The sequence below is a fragment of the Erpetoichthys calabaricus genome, chromosome 9, assembly GCF_900747795.2.
Source record: "Erpetoichthys calabaricus chromosome 9, fErpCal1.3, whole genome shotgun sequence".
NCBI classification, from domain to species: domain Eukaryota; kingdom Metazoa; phylum Chordata; class Cladistia; order Polypteriformes; family Polypteridae; genus Erpetoichthys; species Erpetoichthys calabaricus.
The window spans coordinates 85,983,439-86,000,086 of record NC_041402.2 but is presented as its reverse complement, the minus strand read 5'-3'; the positions used below and the strand labels follow the sequence as shown (position 1 = coordinate 86,000,086).

At 36.8% G+C, this 16,648-nt stretch overlaps 1 protein-coding gene across 1 annotated transcript in view; it reads right to left on the bottom strand.

Moving 5' to 3' along the window:
* The window catches only part of LOC114657881 (meckelin-like), a 148,598-nt gene that overhangs the window by 41,661 nt on the left and 90,289 nt on the right, over positions 1-16,648 (bottom strand). The window contains exons 15-17 of the mRNA XM_028809827.2: positions 14,136-14,192; positions 10,332-10,430; positions 6,841-6,939 (exon numbers count right to left, since the gene is read on the bottom strand). Coding sequence (XP_028665660.1) covers positions 6,841-6,939; positions 10,332-10,430; positions 14,136-14,192 — 255 coding nt within the window. The remainder of the gene's footprint in view (positions 1-6,840; positions 6,940-10,331; positions 10,431-14,135; positions 14,193-16,648) is intronic.

Sequence of the window (16,648 nt, the reverse complement as noted above, 5' to 3'; positions counted from 1 at the left end):
CTCTTGGCATCCCAGATTAACAGGTCATCCAGGATCACTACTGACAAGTGCTCAAGTGGTCAAGTGGTGCTCAGTTGGTGAAGGACTAGAGGGCTAGGGCCTGGTCACTTTGTTTCCTCTTGACTTTTTTTTTGCCCATAAAGCTGTGTGGGTTGTGGGGAGGATTCTTTATGATTTTTTGATTAGTATCACATTATGTATGCTTATTATTCGTTTGTGTTTTTTGTCAGGTAAAAATCTGATCACAAAAAAGTAAGTGGTGCTGGCATAAGAGGGGTGATCTTTCTAGAAAAGGGTTCAAAGCCTCCTCAAGTTCGTAAGTCCAGTGAACGTAGAATCAAGAGGACAGCTGCTGACAAGCACTCAACTGGTAGGAGGAAGCAGAGCTAGAATGTAAAGAAACGTGGAGGCACAGAGTGAATTGTGCAATATGTGTTAGGAAAGTGGACCAGCTGCTCTATCTGAGGGGCAGGGGGACCATACTCTTTTAGGAAGGGGCAGCAGGATTTGTGATTTATTTGGTTTATTTTTGTACATTTGCTAGTCAGCACAGTTCATACCTTGTTGTTTAATTTCTAATAAGGACATCTTGATTTATTTTTGTCTCATCTGCATTATTCTTTAAGTGGAAATGACTTCAGAGCATAACAGCCTAAAACAATAAATTTAAATTCTTACACTAACAGAAATGTGCAACTAGGGAAACACGGGGCCTAACTAAAGCAAGCAGTTCAGTTTAAGGGGTGAAAGAGCCATTCGTTAAAGAGCATGTTACATTACAACGCTGTAATCAAGAGCCGCGTTTGAGGGTGGCAAGTGGGGTGACCACCCCAGGCCTCGCACCTAAGGGGGCCCCGCTTTTGAGATCTGCATATCCCAAATGAGAAAATTTGTCAAGTTATGTTCTCCAGTATATATATATTTGAGATGCTTCTAAGAGGAACCCTTTTAAAATCCCTCTTCAAGGTCAAATTCCATACATGTATGTCTTTGAAAGCATTCCATAGTTCACCTTCATCCCCTGAAAATGGTCGCCAGTATAATTCCTTCCTAAAATAGGTATAGCCCATTAGTTGCTGGGTTGGCTTCTGTTTTGACTTGGGAACAACTGATGGCTTATCGCTTATGATTCATTTATGTCTGGAGAGCCTAGCATCGTTTCTTAGTCAAGTCTTTGGTTCAGTTTGCTACAGTAGGCCTAGTTGAAACTGTGCAGGAAGTGTTTCGTAGTGGAACACGCAGCAGCATTTTATTACTGGTTTAGCCGTATTGGTGTCAAAGCCATGAGTGGAAGAGATTGTGGCGCACTTTTTTAATAGATTATATCGTTACATTTTGGTAAAGTCCGCATATGCTATCTTGCAAAAATTTAGCTGAATACTGTAATGAGAAACTCCAGTGTATGTTAACATTATCTTTATTAAATTTGCATGCAAGTTTATACAGTCCACACACATGCATTTGACATAACTAGTTGGTCAGCCCTAGGCCCCGCACACCCCTAAGGCCGCCTCTAATTGTAATCCTCAAGGAGTGGAATTTAATGGCCTTGCATTAAGCTCACATTGTAAGATTTGTTACAAAGAAACAAGAGCTCTGAATAAGACAGATTAAGATCATATCACAGAATTTTACTTCAATTAAAAAGTGTGGATAAAGCAAAACAACCACTACAGCTCTCCAAAACACATTCTGAGATCCATGACAAATATGAGTTATGGTTAATTTTTTTTTTATATTATGTTTAAAACTGTTCTGTTTTTCACCACTGTAATTTAAAGCTACATTGATAGCCAAAGGCCTTACACACCATGCAGATTAATGTGTGTGCAATTCAGTTACATTCAGTTTAATTTATTTTTACATGGTTCACTTCCATTCATAAGCCTAGGGGGTTACACATATTTAGAAACAGTAGTGCTGAAGAACAGCACACTACATGCAACAAAGCACCAAAAACATAATGTAACACACAACAATACCATGTGTTAGGTACTGTTAAGGGAATGATTGTTCAAATGTGCCTACGTGGGCTAAAAGTAAAGGGTTCCCAAGAAGGTGGAGGTTTAGTTACACAAAACCATGCAACTAATAACAGGAACTATGCGAAGTACACCAGTCCAATGGATTCCAGTATTAAGTAATATCCAACCACTAGATATCTGACGCTCTGCTGTTGTGGTTAAAGAATATAATAAAATCTTAATGAATGTCAAGTGACCAGTCCATCAGGATATCCTGCATCTCATACAAGAGCACCAAAGGCTAAAATCCCGATACCCTGCCATTAAGAATGCAAAACAAAAAATAATAGAGAAATTTGAAATACTGGAGCAGTAGACTGTTACATGGACACCAACTACTGAAAAAGATCATATGGGAATATCCAACCCAACACATGTATTTTGTAGCTCTGACATTCCTCAGTGGCTCTTTATACAGTATAGATGGGACAGAGCAGAAACATCTTACTGTTACCGTGGCAGCTTTAGTCAGACTATACACCATATTTTAATGGACACTCCAAACTGTGCCTACCCTGGAGACCTTCAAGATTTTGTGTAATGCTGTTCTGATGGAACAAGATAACTATAATATCTGAACATTGATATTTAGATTTTTTAAGTATTGCTGTGTTACCTATTATAATGTGATTTATATATCTGTGTACATATGTGTATATATTAACACCATTTATTTTACTGTCATAATTTATGTTACTTGCTTTTATTATATTGTAATAACCCATATACTAAATAAAAATAAATTGGGGGGGATAACAGGAGAAATCAGGGAAATCATGTATGTCTCTGCTTCCTCCACAGGTCTGGCACCACTGACTTGGATGAAGATCACCTAACCCCAGTCTGTCCTCGACCAACTGTTCACCCTCATCCACACCCACAGTATCATCAAACCAAAAAGCAGAATCCAAAATTGTAGTCAAATAAATACACTACATGGACAAAAGTATTGGGACACACCTCTTCATTATTGAATTCAGGTATTTCAATCAGACTCATTGCCAGAGGTGTATAAAATAACAAAATGGGTCACTCTGAATAGCCCAGTGACAACAAGCGTGGTACTGTGATAGCACGCCACATTTGCAATAAGATGGTTCATGAAATTTCATCCTTGCTGGATATTCCATGGTCAACTGTAAGTGGTATTATTGGAAAGTGGAAGCATTTAGGAACAACAGCAACTAAGCCACGAAGCAGATGACCACGTAAAGTCATGACTGCTAAGGTGTGTGGTGTGTAAAAGTCACCAGCGCTCTGCTGATTCCATAGCTGAAGAGTTCCAAACTTCCACTGGTACTGACTGTGTGGCAGGAGCTTAATGGAATGGGCTACCATGGCTGAGCAACTACATGCAAACCTCATATCACCAAGTCCAATGCCAAGTGTCGGATGTAGTGGTGTAAAGCACACCGCCACTGGACTGTGGAGAAGTGGAAACATGTTCTATGGAGTGATGAATCACACTTCTCTGTTTGAAAGTCCAATGGGTGAGTCTGAGTTTGGCAGATACCAGAAGAACATTATATGTTTGACTGCAAACTGTGAAGTATGGTGAAGGAGGGATAATTGTGTGGGGCTGTTTTTCAGGGTTTGGAAAAGACCCCTTGCTTCCAGTGAAGGGCAATCTTAATGCTTCAGCATACCAAGACATTATGAACAATGCTATGCATCCAACTTTGTGGAAACAGTTTGGGGAAGGCCCTTTCCTATTCTAGTATGACTGTGCCCCAATGAACAAAGCAAGGTCCATAAAGACATGGCTGGATATGGTTGGATGAGTTCGGTGTGTAATAACTTGACTGGCCCCCACTGATCCCTGACCTCAACCCCATTGAAAACCTGAACTGGAATTGAGATTGTGAACCAGGCCTTCTTGTCCAACATCAGTGCCTTACCTCCTAAATGCTCTATAGAATGAATGGGCACAAATTCCCACAGAAACACTTCAAAATCTTGTGGAAAGCCTTCCAAGAAGAGTGGAAATTGTTAAAGGTGCAAAGGGAGGACCAACTCCAAACTAAAGTCTATGTATTTGATTGAAATGTCATTAAAGTCCCTGTTGGTCAGTAGTCACCATACTTTTGTCCATATACTGTATATTACTAAAGTAATTTTTCCAAGAACACTAACTAAACAAACATGTAATCTTTTTGTATTTTCTCTGTAAGCCCGAATGAATAGGAAATGCACATCGTGATCTTTATAACCACAGAGCGAAAATGTCACAGAGACTTAACATTTCCAGGTCAGTCACCTAGAAATGTGGCAACAACATCTTCACAAAATGGCAGTGCCCACTATAAACAAAGAATAGCTTAACAACGTTAAATACATTTTATTTGAAAGAAAACAGAGATTTTAAATCTTTACGCTCAAATCAAAAGGTTTGTCAAAGAACAGTAAAACAGCAACAAAAATTTAAATTTGCAACCTAATTATCTATCTATCTATCTAATCATAACACACAGGGTCTCCAGTGTAAAAGGACTACATGAGCCCCTCTCATCCTGTCTGAAGACCAGTAGATGTCCTCAGTGGCTGTGCTATTGCACCTGCCAACTTCTACATCTTCACCCTTAGTGAACAGTAAAAATGTTATGTTTCAGTCAAAGTTTATTCCCAAGAATATGTGTATCTTCTGTTTGGTTGTTATTACGGTTATTTTTATTAATATTTCTAATTCAATAAGATGCTGCAGATGTTCTATCAGACGGTTGTGGTGAGCGCCCTCTTCTATGCGGTGGTGTGCTGGGGAGGCAGCATAAAGAAGAGGGACGTCTCACGCCTGGACAAACTGGTGAGGAAAGCAGGCTCTATTGTAGGCACGGAGCTGGACAGTTTGACATCTGTGGTGGAGCAACGGGCGCTGTGCAGGCTACTGTTAATAATGGAGAATCTATCTATCTATCTATCTATCTATCTATCTATCTATCTATCTATCTATCTATCTATCTATCTATCTATCTATCTATCTATCTATCTATCTATCTATCTATCTATCTATCTATCTATCTATCTATCTATCTATCTATCTAATTCTTATGGGGTTTTACTTAGGTTTGTTTATCATTTATTATTTGTGGTTTTTTTCCTCAAATGAAAATTATCCTATACTGTTAATTATAAACTTACACAGCAAAATTACCAGTGTAAACTATATCACTAGAAAAGTTTACTTATCTCTTAAAAATATTTGGAAAAGGCATATAGGATGGCAATTATAACAAGGTTTAGACTTAGAATGTTGCCACACACATCAACTCAAAACAAGTGATGCTAACAAGAGGGTAGCAACTAGAAACTTTCTGAAGTTACTTAGCACTCCCATTGAACTCCACTGAATTGATTTGACTTCCACTGAGTCATTCAAAACAAACAAATCATTCACAAATCAACTATCACTAGAACTTACTGTTGGGTTATGTCTTGTTAGAAGGAAATATGATCAATGTCTCGACAAACAACCATTTTAGGTTTTGTTAGCAAATACAAACAGACAAATGTGCAAAAGCTGTTTTATATCGGCATTGAAAATTTTGGTGATGCCCTAATTCAGAGTGGAAACCCCAAAGTTAGTTGTGTTCACCTTAGTGATGGGTTTGCTACCAATGCTACTGCTAAGTATGCTAGAAAATCTACAACCACACAGTCACTACATACCGAAGTATCGGCCTGCTCAGAGATTCGTGAATTCGATATGCACAAGCCACCAACTCAACTGGTATTAAAATTCCAATTTATATGAAAACTGAAAAGTAATGTAATTTTCAAACTTTTACAAAAAAAACTTTTTACAGGGAACAAGCAATGAGTTAACAACTTACAGCTTTTCTGTAGCAATGGAAGTTAATTAGGCCTTGAAACTTGATGCAAACAATTGCTACAGGTGTCCTGACTTCTATTGATTACTGATAAACCCTCTGCTGTTTGTATAAAAGCAGTGTTGGAACAAACTGTGTTGCTACAACCTCTGAAGCATTATTTGGTGAATATCATATATTGGTATTGTAATGACAAGAAAAAAAAGCAGTTCACAAAGAAAGATAAACTGACCCTTAAAAGTTTAGGTCTTAGTGAAACTGCAAAGAAAACCAAGGTACAGTTTCCCACACCATCAAAAGCAGCCTGGAAACTGAAGGAAACCTCTGACAGGAAGAGGTCAGACACGAAGGCACAACAGAATCAGAAGACAAGTTTCTGAGAGTCGATACCTTGTGTAATGGGTACCGCAATGGTAAAGAATCATGTAGCACCAATAAGACTAGCAACAAATGCTTTTAATTGTGTTATAAGGTATAATCACAATAAATTGAGCTAAACTTGGAAATACATATCTAAACATTTTTTGGCCTTATGAATACAGATATATAATGGGGGCTAGGTTGTTATGGTCCTACCTTGTCATTACAATATATTGCCACTTTGCTGCCATGTTTTCTTCTTCTTTAAAACAATAAATGATAGACTGTAAAATACCAGGATAAGCCCCCACCCTGACTCAATGCATGACCTGTGTGAGCCACTTGATTTTTTCTGCTTTTGCTATACACAGATAAAATGTAATCACCTGTTTTCTTCTGTACAGTTCTACACTTTTACAACACTTTCAAATTCAAGCATGATGCCTTATAATATTTTCTTATGTTTTCACTGATGATCGTGTTTATATATAAATATTTTTTATTTTTCTAGGAATATCAAAATGTTTCTCTCTAATAAAGACCTGCACCATCTTTAATACGTACAGACTTTAGTGACTGCATATCAGTGAGAAAAAGAGCACTTTGATTTTGCTATGTAAAATGAGCCTTACCTTAAAAGAGATAAGCCAGTAGATTCCAGTGCCAAAGGTAATCAGAAAAAATGTGTTCGCCAGGTCACCAATAAGGAAAGCCAAGTATTTAATTATAGTCTGCAAGGACAATTTATTTATATTTTAACTCAACAACTAATGAAATCAAAACATTAAACTGCTTTATAATAAACAAAGATAAAAAGTGTTTACTGTAATAAGATTATGTCTGCAAACAAGAACAAAGAGAGAACCAGTCTGCTTAAATAGAATCAGCAACTAATATAAAATAACCAATCTGAGTAAAAATCAAAAAGAATGCAAGAGTAGTAGTTTTAGATCAATTTAGGGCTTGTCTAGTTCCTCCTATTTTTGCACCAGTCAATTCTTAACTGAAGCAGAAGTTCAACCTTTTACATGGGTGTCAATATTCAGGATGGTCATCCCAAAGATAAGCAGTTTGTTTGATCTCCCAGGGTCTTTGTTCAGTGTTTCCACAGGGCACTCTTGTCCCAAAGACATGCAGCTTAGGTTAACAGTTGATTCTAACTTGGCTTATCACGAGTAACTGTGATCGATTCCATTCACAGCTGGTTCCTACCTTGGACATGTTACAGCACCCATGACTCAGAAATGGAGTTAATAGCTTTGAAAATAAATAGATAAGTAAAAACTTTACATATCCAAACTATTTTTATATCTATAACTTGATAGTTTAGTGTTTTTTGAAAAAAAAAATAAAGAAGAAAATACAAAACATTTGGAAAATAAAGACAAAAAATGAAAGTTAGAATTTAAGTAGACATTATAGTTGGCTAGCTAAGGTGTTTGTTCATAGAGCAAAAACCTGTAGGTTCAGTCGCTTCCCACTCCCTCCATGTACGATTGACTTAAGTTGTCAGTGCTCAAATCATAGAAATGTGTAAATAAATGAATGTTTTAAGTGTACGTCCCGCAAAGAAGTGTTTTTATTCAAGATTTCTGTTTTTCTTTTTTTAACAGATGGCCTCCTTCTCACTTTAATATTATTTCCTTATTTTTTCATTAGGTGCTAGTTATCTTAGCTCCTCAACCGGATCCATTTAGGAGCTACCATGTGTAATGCTTAAGGATCATTTTATGAATGCACATTATTCATAGTCTAGATGCATCTCAGGAAGTAGTTCTTATTCAGTTAATGCAATGTGCTTTGCCATGCAATGCCATTTATCAGTTTATTGCTAAAATATGAAAACTGCTGTATAAAATAAGGTTTGACTGAGTGGGTGATGGAAAGCTGCCCTCTTACTAAAACTCCCGTTGAATGTCTGCATGTGACTCTAGACTCTAGACTGTTAATGTAGGAATTTTGGGAAAGTACTCACAGTGAAGGACACTACATAAAATGAAAACAGACTGATGGTTTCATCCAGGTTTAAAATTATGTTTTCTTATTGTTTCATAGTAACTTAAGGCTCACTGAGTGTGGAGACCTGTGTGACTTTTGCTTTCATAATATCACCAACCGCATTCTCACACATGATTACAACTATGTAAAAAATAAATCAATTAATCAATCAATATTAATTTTATGTAGTGCCCCTCACAGAATACACTATCACAAAAATATTAGACAGCAAACAAGGAAATATATCAAATCAAATATTTCAGTTACATGTTAGAATAATAGAATAATATTTACATAGGAAAAACTAATTACAAAAACTCATTCTGTTCACTTTGTGAATCCATTTTTAGTGGTACAAAATCACAGAGTCAATCCGAACAGCATTGATTGTCAAGCTAAAGCAAACCCTGGATAAAACCCCAGTAGATCACAGGACACCGTCACGTACTCCAAGTCATCACTTAAACTAATATGCACCTCTTTGGGGTAAATCTGGAGAACATGGAAAGATAAATGATGAAACTGAGAATATACAAACGCCACACAAGCATTGGCTGGCCAGGCGATTAAACTTGGGTCTCAGAGAACTGTAAGGCAGCCATTGTGCTAGCATACTGCCTTATTTAATATTAAAATAATACTAGGGGGCTTCGCCCCCTGCTTGGTTCGCTCGCCATTTTGCGTTTTTGCTGCTCGCGTATGGGGATGTGGATGTACAACTTAAAACAGATTGTTATTTTCATGGGAATTGTTACATATGCATAATAGAACTAACTATTTTACATTACAGAGAGTAATTAACCATATTAAAAAATAGCAAAATGTAATAATTTAAAAGTAAATTATGTTTCATGTTGCATTAGAGATATTTGTTGCATTATACAATTTTGTTCTGTTTGGCTTTGAAATTAACACGCAAATACTTTTTAAACTTACACTTTTACTGTAAAACTTCAGTTAAAACTATTTTTTGAAATAAATTTTAGTCAATATTGCATTGAATTTTGATTCTGTGTTTGGACTTACATCGTGACAACACAATGTATAACTGCCCGTAAGTGAATTTTGTTTCTTTCTCTCTAATAAATAAACCAACTTTTTCGAATGTTTATCTCTGTGATTTGTTCATTTTCTTTGCAAAAGCTATTCTAACAAGAAACTGTTAACGTTTTAATTCAAATTGTATATCCAGATCTCCTTTGGTGTCTAATGTTGTCCATGGAAGATGTACTACATTACCTTTCTTGGATACATCCTTTCTTCAACATTAATTCGGACAGTGTTAATGATTATAAATATTCTTCGCGATATTGTAACTTGATGTTTTCACCTTCCGCATGATCACCTCCAACTGTTTCAGTATAGTCTAAAGATACGTATTTAACCAATTTGCCAAGTAACCATTACTTTGTTAGACTTCATCGTTTATTTGTGCTAGGATTGCCCGTGTACTCATTTCTTCGGTTGATAACCCTTTGGGATGAAATTCTTCAATAAGATTTATAGATAATAAGTCTTCTTTATTTTTGATCTTAAAGTGAGGAAAACGTAAAAATGTATAAGAGCTGAGAGAGCAAGAACTGTGTCTGTCAAAAGCATTCACACGATTGAGAGGTGAGAGGACTGTGTGCATGGTTGAATATGGTTGAGAGGAGGGTGGGACTTGAAAAAATCTCATGGCAAAAGTCTTGTTTTGCGGGACTTGAAAAAATCTCTTGGAAATAGTCTTGTCTTGTCTCTCGTCTCAGGATTTTCTTTTATAATAGAGAGATTTGGTGCAATGCCAATAAGACCAAAGGAAATATACCATAGTTTCTGCTGTTGAATTGTTTTTCTATAGTATAATACATTTTTGGGCTCTGTACAGAGTGTGCAGCATACAGTACAGTATATATAACCAATGAGTTTTACAAATAATGTACAGTAGAAACACATCACCATCAATTGGCACTTTCAGCAGCAAAAGTGATTTAATGACTTAAGGTGTTATCTAAACTAAATTAAAAAAAAACAAAAGAGAAGAATACCTTTGGACAGAGATATTATTGTTAAATTATTTACAAGTGTTAAACTAACAGTTTTTGTTTTTTTCATTTTTGTCTGTAATTATATCCAGATTACATACCATAAAGTTAATAAACTGCTGGCCTGATCTGCGACTCCAGCTACTAGTCTGCAACATAGCTAAGAAGACTGAGAGAGATCCCAGCACTCCCAAGGCAATCTAGGGATGAAATAAGAAAGGAAATTAATAAATGAGTGATTTCATAATTCATAGATGCACAATGTTAAACTGGATAAGGTGCTGTACTTTAAGAGTAAGTCATTTAACTGTGCTCCAATACAAAAAATTATTCAAGTATGTAATATAAATAATTATAAATAAACAATAATAATAAAGAAAAACTACAACATGATATTCACAAACTCGTCTTCAATCCAATACAGAGTCAAAGGTGCCAGAGCGGATCCCTATAGCATTAGGTACAAGTTAGGACACAGCTCTAGACAGGACAACCAGTCCATTGTACAGCCTCACATACTGTACAACTACACTCAGATGGGGCAAACTTAGAGATTCCATCCAAGCAATTTAGCAAACCCATCTTTAGGGAAATAGAAGAAGAAAAGCAGAGTACATGCAACAAAAACCCATGCAGCTATGGTGAGAATGTGCAACAACTGTGCAACAAATGTGAACCTAGGGAGATGGATCAGTGTAGCAGCAGAGCCAATCACTGAGCCACCATAATATAATAATAATAATAAATAATAATTCAATAATACAAACATTCAATAATAATGATAAAAATGAAGATGCCAATAGAAGGCATGCATCAGTGACAATGCACAGAAGAGTAATGTGGCATATATCAGGTTTATATAAATGGAAATTCCTGAACTGGTCATGGCAGAGGTTGAATACAGGAAAAGGCTGGTCAGAATAAAAGTTGATTCACTATAGCTATTGTCTGATATTTATCAAGGTGTTCATTTCATTACTTATTTTCATTTTATCCACAGTTTACCTCTGTCATACTTGAAGATGTATTAAGTGAATACATATATATAATACAGTATGTGGTTTTACATATAAATATATAAATAATAATAAAAATATCTGTAGGAATAAAATAGGCCTGTAGATATTTTTACTTCAATTTTAAATAAATATATATGTGTATAGAATTCTGCCAGAGTAGAATGACAAGACCAGGGGCCTCATGTATAATGCCGTGTGTAGAATTCACACTATAACATGGCATACGGACAAAAGCAGAAATGTGCTTAGGCACAAAAAAATCCAGATGCATAAATGTGTACATACGTCAACTTCCACGTTCTTTCGCTACATAAATCCTGGTCAGCGTGAAAAGTAATGCACGTGCACGCACCTGCTGTCCCGCCCCAACTCCTCCCAGAATTACGCCTCTTTGAATATGCAAATCAATATAAATAGCCCTTAAGTTCAGCCTTCTGTGAAAAGACAATGGGAAAAGCATGAGGGGAAAATAGAAGAATTTCAGCAAATACCAAGTGGAGGCAAGGAAAAACGTACTATTTGCTGGTTTAAGCAGTGGTATAATCAACAAAAGGAAGTTGATCGAGTGACATAGCGTGTCGGAGAAACTCGAAAGCTCAAGTTCACAAATTTGCACAGTGCCCGCAATAAAAAAAAGAAGTTGTCAGATATCAAAGTTGCCGTGAAAAGGCGAGTCGTACCCACCGTCTGAGTGTCATATTGAAGCTTATTAGGGTAAAGAGAAAAAAAAAGGCACACAGTGGGAAAAAAGCACGAAATGTCAACTTTAATCCTGAAATTTCCACTTTAATCACGTAGTTTATTTTGTCATTAAAGTAGAACATGATAAACTTCATCTTAAAATCATTTATTTTACTAGTTTCTCAAATCCCATTGTAACTAAAGTAGCACGTTACATGCTTTGTTTTGTATTTAATCTTCTATGTACTCTATGTGTGTGAATCACTATGTGCTTACGGGCTTTCTCTTCCTCTGACAGGACACAGAATCCATTACATTCGTGATATTATTGCTCTCTGAATAATTAAAATACTGAGATGTATACGTGATATCATTTTCATGATGATAGGAGTTAAAGCATGTTATTAAACATGGGAACACGGTGGTGCAGTGATTGTTCATGTCTCACGCAAGATGCTTGCTGCGCCATGCACAACCTCCAATGAAATACTTCATTGCAGCAGTACTGCCTCTTTCAAACATACTAACCCTAATTCCTGTCCTTACTTTTCTTTCTCCAAATACCTAATCGCCACACAATCAGCTCTGTAATAGACGTTAAGCCATCTGTAAGCTTAGAATGGCGATTCTTCAAAACTTTTAAGGACCATTGAAATATCTTCGTAGTACGTGTTTAATTATTCTATCCTACCAGTATTGCGCCAGACCCAGCAAGAATACAGCGTGAGGCAGGAAAAATCTGTGAACAGAGCGGCGGATCCTTGCTAGCACAGCGACACTGTGTCCTCACATGTTTAATTATTAACAATATAGATTATTTAAATGAAGTTAAAGTTTTATCTGTACAATATAATAAACATATTTTGCTGTATTTCATCTTAAAAATGATACCATCATCATATGTAAATATGCGCTTTATAAAGTGGCGCAGGTTGTGCAATATTATAACTGTAGTTCAAGTTTACAGTGAGATAATTGTACTAATAAGTACAAACAAGGAGCACTTGATGGACTGATTGAGTGCGTTTGTAGTTCTTGGGATGAAACTGTTTCTGAATTGCGAGGTCCGTGTTGCTGTGTGAGAGCAGTTCAATAGATAGCATGGCTGAGGCAGCGTATGCTTGATGCTGTATACCGATAATTTTCTGCTGTAGATCTGTGATTCCCCACTCAGATATAATGATATAAATACTCCGAGTGGTGCAGTGAGAGTAATATGGAAAAAGATGATCCATTGTGGCAACCCCTAAAGGGAGCAGCTAAAAGAAGAAAAAGAAGGTGCAGTGAAAGTAACAATGCTAAAGCAGCTATGGTATTTGGAATACTTTGGCTATTCCCTGGAACATAATATTGTTACAGGTTACTTACAATCAGATGCATTAAACTAATAAACAATATGGAGTTAGTTTCAGTGTATATGATAAAGCCGCGTCAAGGATGTGGATCTAAAAAAGAAAGGGTAACCACACAGGAACAGTAGCACTGCTTTGACGCTGGGTGCCGCCAGTCTGCAAAACCCGAGCGGAGAACTCGTGTACGCCAGGGTATGAACTACTATGGAAATGTGTGTAGGTTTACGCCAAGTTTAGGTTTTATACATCGCGATTTGAGCGTGGAAATGTTCATACATAACATTTTTGTGCATATGCACCATTTATACATGATGCCCCAGGAGATGAGAGAAAAATGAAATCTAAAAGGACCAAGGTCAAAAACTAAAACATGCAAAGTGCTAAAGCCCTGAAAGAGATTTCTTGAGAACAAAGACACAAAGTTTTTTTGTAAACTATCCTGAAATTCAGACATGTAAGTGTAGAAGCCATCATGTTTTATACTGTATGTGTGGCGCAGTTACTTCATGTACCACTCTTCCTGGAGTCACGCTGTGGCAAGCAGGGCACCATAGCCACCAACACGTAAAACAAAATGGCAGCAGCCACAGTTGAAAAATGGAAACAAAAAGGTGGGTGGGAAAAATATGAACACGCATTCCAACATAATCACATTCTTAAAACAAAGAAAAATTAGAAAAGTACATATCAAAACAGACAGAGCATTTCCTCATTCATAGCAGTATCTATATCCAATTTAAGAGTACTATAACATTTAGACAAAAGTGTTAGTCATGTTCATTGACTGTTGGCGGTTAGGTCATCAACTGATCTCCTAAATCAAATTTTCTGTTTAATAGCCATGTCTTCTTACATTAGTATTCAACGTCATTGTGGACTGATCCATACTGTAGGTTACAGCAAATGCTACCTGCAAATCAAAAAAGAAAGCTTTAGAAAGGACAGATATTTAACCCTTGTTAATAATTAAATGAAGCTTATTCTGTACTCTTAGTGAAATGCAGTAAAAAAGACTATTTATTAAAAAGTACAAATATTAAGGAGGTGTCCTTGTGCATTCAAAACATTACTTTGCATGTATCACACTGCCTTCCATCCTGTGATAATGATGTAGCTTTCTTACACTTTAAACGTCCCCTACACTCCTGAAAGGGAACCAGACCAATATGTGAATGTCCATCCATCCATTATCCAACCCGCTATATCCTAACTACAGGGTCATGGGGGTCTGCTGGAGCCAATCTCAACCAACAAGGCAAGGCAGGAAACAAACCCCAGGCAGGGCGCCAGCCCACCGCAGGACACACACACACACACACACACACACACACGCACACCAAGGGTGTGTCCCAAGCACACACTAGGGACAATTTAGGATCGCCAATGCACCTATCCTGTATGTCTTTGGACTGAGGGAGGAAACCCACATAGACACGGGGAGAACATGCAAATTCCACGCAGGGAGGACCCGGGAAGTGAACCCAGGTCACCTTACTGCAAGGCAGCAGCGCTAATATGTGAATGTCCTGTGCTTAAATAAAGACACCTCTCTGAACATTACTACACCTCTGCCAGAACACAGACAGGAACCAACAAGACAACTGCATGGAGGGAATGTTCAGATACTTTATAAACACATAAAGCATGAAATTCTTGTGAAAGATGCTCAATGAGAAGCTCATTGCTGCATTGCGTTTCATCAGTAACATGTATCATTGTATAGCTGGGCTACAGAGTTTTGGAAAGGTTCATGATTATTGACAACTTGTCAGATGTTAATGTAAGAGAGAGGCTCTAACTTACAGACTAACAGCATTTTCAGATGGAACTTTTTAATATGGCCTCAATTATTTAGAGACATAACGTGGGATTATTGGCTGTAACACAGAGGTTGTATGCCTATAATGGTGCAAGTTATTCCTGTAAACACTATAATGGTCCATCCATCCATCTATTTTTTGAATCCAGTTTTTCCATTACAGAAAGACAAAGCCTTTTTCATAAGGAGTTAATAAATAATGTATAATTTCCTTTTAACAGGATTTAATATCAACATACTACACTTGTCCAGTAAAGGGGAGAATAAGAGACTATAATTACATAAAAACTGGACAAAATATAGACCCACATTATTCTTCCACAATATTACAGTTTGGGCAAGAATATGGAATCACAATCCCTCTATGTCATTACATACAGAAAATTCAATAAAACCTGGATTCTGAGGGGGCCAATATGCAAATGCCATCAATATAAATGAGAAAACCAACCAATCTTTAATTCATATTGTGATTTATATCTGAAGCTGGTGCAAAATAATTAAAATAGAGCACTTTGCAGGTTAAGGCAAATGTCTGGCAGCACTAAAAGGGCTGAGGCTGCATTTGATTTACTTGCACTGTGACGAAGGCTACCAGACGTCTTTAGCTCTGGGGAGCTGTAGACAGGAGTTCTAATTTTTTTGCTTCTTTCTGCATACATTGTTGAAAGTGGTTCTTGGGTTTGACAGTGTTCATAAGAAGAATATTAACTTTTTTGCATTGATACAGTGCTGCCACCTTATCAGCTTTCTGAGCCTGCTTAGTTACTTATAAAGACACCTCCCTAAAGATCCATTTCTACACTTCTACCAGAATACTGACAGGAACCAGCAGGACAACTGCATGTAAGGAATGTCAAGCACAAAAGGTCCAAAATTCTTATGAGAGGGCTCAATGAATAGAATGTTGCATTGTATTTCATAAGTAACATGGATCATTTCTGCTGTTAAAATATTTTTATACATGCTTGTTTGCTTTGTTTAATATGACTCATATTCCTCAAGCATTGGAGTCTCCTGTTTTCCTGTTAAAATATGACTATGGTTAAATAAATAAACAATATGGATGGATTTACACAGAATAACTGATGTACCTGAATGCAAAAGTATATCAAATTGCTCAAAAGAAATGGTTTTACCAAAACAGATAAAGCATACAGAATGAAAGTAGAACACCACTTAATTGAAAGAAAGAGCAAGTCTTGGATCACATGCTGTTTGCTAGGTAGGATGACATGTCCACATATGGCAATGCATACAGAAAAGGACCTTTCTGCTGTCACCAAACTGGACCAGGGAACTCATTTTATCCACCACCGCCTTCCATTGCAGTGTGTAAATAAGAAAGCAGAAAATAAGAAAGCAGTCATGCATAAAGTACTACATCTTTTTCAAATGAGGTCAAACACCCCTTTCCCTACTGGTCTAGAAAGCAAAGAAAGAACACGACTTAGTTATAGGCAATCAGTAAAAGATAGTTAAAAGTTTAATAATGGTTCAGCAAGTTTAATTAACTTAAGAAAACGTTAATAAATAAATGCCTGCTT